The following is a 9,264-nucleotide window of genomic DNA, read 5'->3' as shown; positions in this document are numbered from 1 at the left end:
GTGGGTTAAAGCCTCTGCCTTCTGCTCAGGTCATGATATCAGGGTCCTGGTATCGGAGCCCCTCATCGGGCTCCCTGCTCAGCAGGGAGAATACTTACCCCTCTCTCTCTCTCTGCCTGCCTCTCTGCTTACTTGTGATCTCTGTCAAATAAATAAATAAAATCTAAAAAAAAAAAAAAAAAAAGAATAAGGATTTGGGGCACAAGATGTCCCATCTACTCCACTTTTCTGCTAGCAGAGACTCAGAAAAGGAGTCCTGCATCCTCCGGTTCACGCCACCACCATTCATTCAGTTTTCACTTCCTCAGAGAGACCTTCCCCTGCCACACTGCATTAGGCCCCCATCTCACTAACCACTTACTGTTTCTTAGTGGTCCTGATGGGGTGTCTCACAACGTGACATATTGTATATCTCTGTACTAACACCCCCACTGGAATGTGAGCTATATGCAGTAAGAAGCTGCTTTGGGGCTAGAACATGTCTGGCTCAGTGTGAGTGCTCAAAAAAAAAAAAAAAAAAAAAAAAAAAAGTTGAATGAATGAGTGAACCAATGGATGGAATCCAAACTGCTTAGCTCCTGGGCAGTACAGACTTTATGACAAGGCTATGGGCCTGGCCTGGAGGCAGACGTTCTTGGGTTTGAATTTTGGCTCCATCTCTTCCTTGGCACAATGGCTTACCTTCTCTGAGCCTCAGGTTTCTTCCCAGAAATGGAGCTAGTAATTGCTTCTTAGGTTACCTTGAGGACTTAAAGCGGTAATTGTTGCTAATTGTTATTATTATGGCTATTAGATGGTGACTTGTCATAAGGCCTGGGAAAGAACCTGTTTGACAGGTGATGTGATCAGTGGTTAAAAGTGTGAGATATAGAATCAGACAAAACCAGTGCCATTGCTGTGTGACTTTGGCAAGTGACCTCACCTCTCTGAACCTCAGCTTCTCTAAAATGGGAACAAATAGTACCCACCTAAAGGGGTCTTGAGAGTTCAATAAGAATGTTTGTCAAGGGCGCCTGGGTGGCTCAGTGGGTTAAGCCGCTGCCTTCGGCTCAGGTCATGATCTCAGGGTCCTGGGATCGAGGCCCGCATCGGGCTCTCTGCTCAGCAGGGAGCCTGCTTCCCTCTCTCTCTCTCTCTGCCTGCCTCTCCATCTACTTGTGATCTCTCTCTGTCAAATAAATAAATAAAATTAAAAAAAAAAAAAAAGAATGTTTGTCAAGTGTTTTCTAAGCACAGGCTGTCTAGTGGTGGGCTCCTTGACTTTATTAGTATAGATTCATTCTGTTTATTTCTTCAGTATTTCTTATCCCTTCCTCCTTCCCTCCCTTTTTGAGGTGTGGATAACTTTGTAAGACCTAATAATTTTTAAAAAAATTATAGTTGTAACATACATAAAGTGCTAAATCTTAAGTTATAGCTTAATTAAATCTGTATAGAGTAGGGCACTTGGGTGGCTCAGTCGGTTAAGCATCTGACTTCAGCTCAGGTCATGATCTCAGGGTCCTGGGATGAGCCCTGCGATAGGCTCCATGCTCAGCAGGGAGTCTGCTTCTCCTTCTCCCTCTGCCCTTCCCACTGCATGTGTGCTTTCTCCCTCTCTTAAATAAATATTTAAAAAAAATTTGTATAGTGTAATACATTAATGGAACTACCCACATAAAACAAGAGAGCACTGTCCACAACCCAGAAGCCTTAGTCACATTTCCCCCTAAGCATTACCTTCCAAAGGTAACCACTTTGGATTATGGTTTCTTTTGCTGAACATTATGTTTATGAGATTCATCGAATAGCAGCGAGTTATTCTTTTCACTGCTGTATAATTTTCCAGTGATGAATATGCCACAATTTTACCATTTCGCTTGATGGGCATTGGTTTGTTCCTGCCTCCTGGTGATTATGAGTATTGTTGCTCTGAATTATTTATTTAGATCTTCTTTAATCAGTTTCATTAATGTTTCATAGTTTTCTGTTGAGAGACCTGGCAAATCTTTGTTAGGTTTATTTCTAGGTATTTTTTTTTTTTTATGCCAACATGAATCATATTTTTAAAAATTTCATTTGGACTTTTTTGTTCTAAATGTTTAGGGGTATAATTGATTTTTTTTTTTTTGAAGATTTTATTTAACAGAGAGAGAGAGAGACAGCGAGAGAGGGAACACAAGCAGGGGGGATGGGAGAGGGAGAAGCAGGCTTCCCGTTGAGCAGGGAGCCTGACGCAGGCCTCAGTCCCAGGACCCTGGAATCATGACCTGAGCTGAAGGCAGATCTGTAACCAACTGAGCCACCCAGGCACCCATCCTAATTCTTTAAAAAAAAAAAAAAAGATTTTATCAGAGAGAGAGAGAGAGCATGAGCGGGGCGAGGGGTAGAGAGAGAGGAAGAAGCAGACTTCCCGCTGAGCAGGGAGCTTGACACAGGGCTCGATCCCAGAACCCTGGGATCATGACCTGAGCCATATGTAGATGCTTAACCAACTGAGCCACCCAGGCGTCCCCAAACCTAAATTTTCAAAAGAAAGTTCACTTTTATTTATGCCCATGCATTTCTAAGTTCTCGAGTGCGTTGGGTGTGTCTGTGGGGTGATCTGACCCTGAGCCTGGGCTTCAAGGGAGAAAACTCATGTCTATATCCTTCAGACTCAGCATCAAGAGGATCCTGATGTGTCCTTTTTTTTTTTTTTTAAGATTTTGTCAGAGTGACAGAGTACAGGCAGGCAGAGTGGCAGGCAGAGGGAGAAGCAGGCTCCCCAAGGAGCAAGGAACTCGAAGTGGGACTCGATCCCAGGATGCTGGGATCATGACCAAAGGCAGCTGCTTGACCGACTGAGCCACCCAGGCATCCCCTGATGTGTCTACTTCATGAGAGGTCTTGTCTCAGAGGGAACAGGAGACATGATGGGCATGGGGGCAAAGTGGACAGGGCACCCAAGACAGGGTCTGTGAACTTCCAGGTTTGGCTGAGGCATCAGGCCTGGCTGACAAAGTTGGTGTCAGGAGTTGGGCATGGAGGGACAGACAGAGGGACAAAGGGAGAGACAAACAGCAAGTCGAAGATGGAGTCAGCATGTAAGTCAAGAGTCAGGGAATGTTGGGGCGCCTGGGTGGCTCAGTGGGTTGAACTTCTGCCTTTGGCTCAGGCCAGGGTCCTAGGATTGAGGCCCGAGTTGGGCTCTCTGCTCGGGGGGAGCCTACTTACCCACCCCGCCTCTGCCTGCCTCTCTGCCTACTTGTGATCTCTGTCTGTCAAATAAATCAATAAAATCTTTCAAGAAAAAAAAGTCAGGGAATGAAAACATAAAAATAAGAGTGTGCAGAGATGCCCTGGGGGCTCAGTTGGTTAAGCGCCCACCTTTGATTCAGGGCATGATCCCAGGGTGCTGGGACCAAGTCCCACATCAGGATCCTTACTCAGCGGGGAGCCTGCTTCTCCCCCTGCTTATGCTTTTTCACTGACAAAAAACAAAACAAAACAAAACAAAACAAAACAAAACAAAACAGATTCTCCCTGCATCTTCCAGATAAGAACCCAGCAGGCCAACCCCTTGATTTTGACCTTGTGAGACTCTGTGCGGAGAACCAGCTGAGGCATTCTGGATTTCTGACCTGTAGATCTGCCAGGAATACATATGCATTCTCTGCTGGTTTGTGATCACTCTTTGGGGCAGGGATAGGAAACAAATACAGACATTGGGAACAGGAGAAATACAGACATTGGGAACAGGAGGACAGATAGGACTGGAGGTGATGAGGTCGGCAACTGAGGGGATGGATGGGGCTGGAGGTAACAAAAGGTGATCGATGAGCAGGCAGACATCTGAGTGAGAAAACTGAACCTGGAGACCTTGGCAAGAGCCAGTGGCACAATCAGATGTTATTCTTAAGGCTGGGATCGGGGGGACTTGCCATGACCCAGTTGGCTGAGGCCTGGGGACAGATCCTGAAAGGAGAAAGTGCTGCTAGATGTAAGAACTTTATTTCTATATGGTGCCTGGGGTGGGGTCTGGTGCGGGGGTACATGCAGGTGTTCCCCAGTTCCCACCCCTATAGCTGCTGGGAGGGCCTGAGGATGTACAGGAAGTGGGTCTTCCGGGCAGGCAGCCTTGAGTGGGAGGAGCCCTGGGTCCCCTCTTCGAGGCTGTCCTCGTGGGTCCCCTCTCGGAGCCCATCCCGGATGGCCTGCAAGCGGTGTCGCTTCTCGCTGAGCCAGTGGGCACCCTCCTGAACATCCTGGTGGGACCTCCGCCTTGGCAGCTTCATGATCCAGAAGGCCACTCGAGGATGGGGTTCTGGGTGGAAGCTGTCGATGGCTTTTGGGAGTGGCACCAAGGCCTCCTTCTCCTCTATCTTGGGTACCTGGGGAGGAGGGACAGAGAGGTCTCAAACTCCAAATGACAATCCCAGGATGCTACCTCCTCACTGGCATACTCTGCCCAATTTGCCGCCTACAGGGCAGTTTTGGAGTTTAAAGCTCATTTTGTGGTTTACAAAGCACGGGGTTTACAAATGCGTTAGAATAAAAAATACCGAGATTTATACTCTGGGATTGAAAGCACATTTCCGAGGTCTCAAAGCGTTTTAGGATTAAACATACTCTAAGGTTTAGAAAGCAATTGGAAATGTACAAATCACTTTGGGATTAAAAGCTCCTGGCTTTTCTAATGCATGACTACAATTGCAACGTGGGATCCTCGATCGAATCCCGGATCAAAAACCAAATCAGCTCTTAGGGACAGCTTTTGGTCCTTCTTTTGGGACATTTGAGTACGTACTGAATATCTGTTCGGTCCTTGCTACTCAAAGTGTTGGCTGTGGGCCAGCAGCATCAGCAACATTTGAGAGCTTGTTAGAATACACAAATTAGCAAATTAGACATCCAGACCTACTGAATCAGAGGCAGCATTTTTCTGAGAAGTCCTGTAGAAGATTGTTACGGGCTGAATTGTGTCTCCACGCCCCCACCCTCATTCGTATGGTGAACTCCTAATTCCCAGTACCTCAGAACGTGATCTTACTTGGAAACAGGGTCACTGCAGACTTCATTAGGACAAGGTCATTAGGATGAGCCAAATCTAATGCAATCAGTATCCTTATGTCAAGGGCAAAATTTGGACACAGAGGTGCACACTGAGACAAGGCCATGAAAGATGAAGGCAGGGATGGGGGTGTGGGGAATGCTTCTGCATTTCAAGGAATGTCAAACATTTTCTGCAGACCACCAGAGGCTAGTGGAGAGGCATGGAATGGATTCTTCATCACAGCCTCAGAAAGAACGAACCCTCGTGACACCTTGACCTTGAATACCTTGAATGCCTCCAGAACTGGGAAGCAGCATTTCTGTTGTTTCAGCCGCCCAATCTGTTCTACTTTGTTAAGGCAGCCCTAGCAAACTAATAGAGGTAATGGTGTGATTTTCAATGTTAAATTTCTTGGGTATAAAAACGGTACCATGGGGGACACCTGGATGGCTCAGTGGGTTAAAGCCTCCGCCTTCAGCTCAGGTCATGATCCCAGGGTCCTGAGATCGCTGCATCGGACTCTCTGCTCAGCAGGGAGCCTGCTTCCCTTCCTCTCTCTGCCTGCTTCTCTGCCTACTTGTGATCTCTGTCTGTCACAGCAGCTAATGCTGCTGGCCCACAGCCAATCTTAAAAAAAAATGTTACCGTGGTCGTGCGGGAGAATGCATTATTCTTTGGAGATACCCACTGAAGGATTTAAGGGTGGAGTGTCCTGATGTCCGTAATTTGCTGTCACAGAGTTCAAAAGTGAAAAAGTAAAGATAAAGTAAATGTGGTAAAATGTTCACAAGTGGTGTATCTAGGCCGGTGTATCTAGATGGTTTTGGTTGTCACAACTGGTGGGGGAGGGGGCGCGACTTCCATCTGGTGGGTAGAGGTAGTGTTGCTTATAAACATCCTGCTGGGCATAGGACAGCTCCTACAACCAAAGATTATCCAGCCCCAAATGCCAATGGTGCCAAGGTTAAGAAACCTTGCTCTGTGGAAAAGGGAATACAGGTTTACTGCATTATGTCTTTTTTCAACTCTTCTGTTGATTCAAAAATTTAAAAATAAAAACCTGGAGGGGGGTGTAGAAGACCTTTATGGGTTTGCCAAGTGCTTGGGGGTTCTTAAAACATTTTAGGATAAGAAAATAAGCACTTTGTGGCTAGAATCTCCCTTAAGAAATTTATAAAGGTGAGCAACGCAAAGCATTTGGGGTTGATCAAACACTCTGGAATGAAAGATCACATTTTGAAGTTTACGAGAGAGAGATCTGCCTAGCCCTTTGGGACAGATTAAAAAATACTTGGAGGTTTGCAGAGTACTTTGAGATAAAAACACACTGGGGTTTACGAAGTGAGTGGGAAATATACTGAGGTTGTAAACCTCATTTCTGAGAGCTCGTTGGTCCCTTTTTTTTTTTTTTAAATATTTATTTATTTGACAGACAGAGATCACAAGTAGGCAGAGAGGCAGGCAGAGAGAGAGGAGGAAGCAGGCTCCCTGCTGAGCAGAGAGCCCGATGCGGGGCTCGATCCCAGAACCCTGGGATCATGACCTGAGCCGAAGGCAGAGGCTTTAACCCACTGAGCCACCCAGGCGCCCCTCGTTGGTCCCTTTGACAGATGATAAAACTGAGGCTCAGGGAGAGAAGGTGCTGAGCAGTTGGAATGGGAGTGTCATCTTCTCCTAAACTGCAGAAAATGTTTGGGCTTGGACATTTTTGTCAGGGGCATGTCCTAACCTTCCAATCACCCTCCAAACTCCCCTCTCCTGGCTCAATGGATGCCACCACCTGCTCGGAGATCAGCACCTCTCCTGTCTTGTTGTCTGTCACCTGTGAGGACAGGAGGAGAGAGTGAGAACAAAACCGCTTCCTTCCTCTGCCCTCCTCCCCACTGATACTGCAGCGTGAGGGATTGTGGGGAGACTCCAGGAGGGACTTCCTGGCACAGGCACCTTGTCAATCTGGAGGTGGCTAGAGAGCGTGTTGTTCCCCAGCCGGTGCTCCTGGTTCTCTTCTTGGTGGTAGTTCCTGGGGAGGCCCCGGAAGTCCATGGGGGCAGAGAAGAAGCTGTCCATGCCCCGCAACAAGTCATCCTTGGGCCAGAGGAGGGACCATTGATCTGCTGGGCCTCAAGACTCCCCAGTAAAGCTGCAGCCCTACCAGGATGTCCTTGAGACCTTGCCCCACATACCACCCAGCTCCTTCTCTCTCAGTCCTCTGACCCTTAGGTCCTAACTAGGTCACCTTCTGCCCCATCCCCTACCTGACCTGGCTCTGTCTCATTACCTTCCTATTTTTGCTCCCTCCTCCCCTCATCCCACTGTCTCTGTGGCCCCATCCCCTTCTCCTTCCAAATCTCTCTCTCCATCAGTCTTTGTCTCTGTCCCATCTCCCTCTCTGCTTAATTTCCTCCCTCTTTTCCTATCCCTCGGTCTGCCTGTCACTCTCTGTTGATCTCCCTTGGTCCTTTTGACTCCTTCTCTTGCCGCCTGTCCTTCTGCCTGGACTCAACCCGTCTTCCATTCTGTCTCTCCGGACCACTTCCATCCCTCAGTCCCCATCTGCGCCTGTACCTCTCCTCTTTACCTCTTCTTACCCCCAACCCTTGCCATTGCTCACTTTCAGGAACAGCCGGGTGAAGCCTTGGATTAGGCTCTGGAGGCCTAGAAAACCTGAGGAGCTCTCCTGGGCATCAGCATCGCGGATCGGGGCTGCAGTGGAGGGGGGCACCAGGGCAGAGGGGACCAGCAGCAGCAGGATCAGAGGTTGCCACATTGCGGGGCGGGCCGGGAGGCTGTGGCACCGGTAGGGGGTCAGAGTCCCCGCCCCTAAATGGTCACGCCCCCACCCAAGACAAGCATCGCTTTCCCATCATCCTTGGCCCCAGCAATTCCTCACACCCCGCCCACAGCCCCTTTTCCGTCCTTCTGCCCCCCACCTCCTCCATCGCGTCAGGCCCCGCCCCTCCACCCAGGCTCTGCTCCTCAGGGCGCTGCCTCACAAACAGATCTCATTCCTCTTCTTCGCCCGCATTCATACCCAAATCTCATTCCTCACCTTCTCCCACGCCCCGCCCCTTCTCCTGGGTCCCGCCTTATGTTAGACCACAGTCCGGTCACCGGACTCAGACTCCGGCCGTCGGTCCACGGACTGTTAAACTCCAAACAGCTCTGGTCTCGAGCCCAGGCGGGATACCGGAGCGTTGGGTGAGCTCCGCGAGCCTTAGCCTCGCCCCTATTATCTGACCACGCCCCATCTGCTGACCTCACCCAAGAGCCGGGCCCTCTATTGGGTGGTCACGCCCTATGGCCACGCCCCCAACAGTTAACCACACCCATCGTCAGACCACGCCCCTGCCGGTTGACCTCGGCCCTGAAGACTTAGTGTGGCCTGTATTCTAGGATCTTGGCCCTCGAGCCCTACTCCAGTTCAGATGGCCATGCCCTTTGACTTAGAACCGTGCCCCCACACGTGGGCCAGTCCTCTGTGCCCCAGGTCTCGCAGTCAGACCCCTCTGTTCCATTCTTAGGCTCCCAGTACTCGAGTCCGAACCCTGTGGTTCATCTACCCTCGATTTGTATTTTCCTCTGAGTTTCTCGTCTTTGGGATTTGAAACGATTTCTGCATTCAACAGAGTGCCATGTCGGGACGCTAAATGGGAGCCCTCTTCCGTTCCACTAAAAAGCCCACCCTCGGAAACTTAAATCTAGCCCTGTGTTCCACCTTCCAAGGAGCCCGGAATCTAGGCTCCCTTCGCCTTAGGGTCCCAGAGTCCGGACCCCAGGCCCCTCTATTTCCCTGAGTTTGAACATCCAACACCCCCTCTTTAAGGGACCCAGGAGTCGGGGCCCTAGCTCTTCTCTGCTGGGGCTTCGACAGTCTCTCCTGGTCTTGGGACAGCTGCCACCCCAGTCCACTGGCGCGTCTGTTTGTTTGCAAGAGTCTGCTCTCCCGTGGCTCTCCAATAAACCCCTGGTCCTCTCGCCCGCCTCTCAACTCTGGCAAAGTCACGGAAACCCACCCTCACATACCTTAATCCTCAAAACTATATTTGAGGCTGAACAGAAATATCTTTTGTGTTATTATCACTCTCACATCCCCAACATACAAACACACTAGAGAGCAGTCAAAAGTCCAGGCTCCCATACCCCTGCTCCTTCAGACCCACGTTTCTTGGCCCCCATCAACCTCCTCCCTGGAATCCGGGAGTCCGGATCCCCCATCCCTCTCCGCTCCAGGGACGCAAGCATTCGAATTC

General features: G+C 49.5%; 1 protein-coding gene across 1 annotated transcript; it reads right to left on the bottom strand.

The window, feature by feature from the left end:
• Window positions 1-3,956: 3,956 nt before the first annotated feature.
• On the bottom strand, window positions 3,957-8,244 carry DKKL1 (dickkopf like acrosomal protein 1). Its single transcript, XM_047711421.1, has 5 exons — window positions 8,064-8,244; window positions 7,626-7,800; window positions 6,959-7,099; window positions 6,744-6,836; window positions 3,957-4,352 (listed from the first exon to the last, which is right to left on the bottom strand). The coding sequence occupies exons 2-5, from the start codon at window positions 7,779-7,781 to the stop codon at window positions 4,041-4,043; spliced, it is 702 nt and encodes a 233-aa protein (XP_047567377.1). The 5' UTR covers window positions 7,782-7,800; window positions 8,064-8,244; the 3' UTR covers window positions 3,957-4,040.
• Between the last annotated feature and the right edge of the window lie 1,020 nt (window positions 8,245-9,264).

Source organism: Lutra lutra, chromosome 17 (genome assembly GCF_902655055.1).
Source record: "Lutra lutra chromosome 17, mLutLut1.2, whole genome shotgun sequence".
Taxonomy (NCBI): domain Eukaryota; kingdom Metazoa; phylum Chordata; class Mammalia; order Carnivora; family Mustelidae; genus Lutra; species Lutra lutra.
The sequence above is the reverse complement of the archived record's forward strand: the minus strand, read 5'-3'. Positions and strand labels throughout refer to the sequence as shown.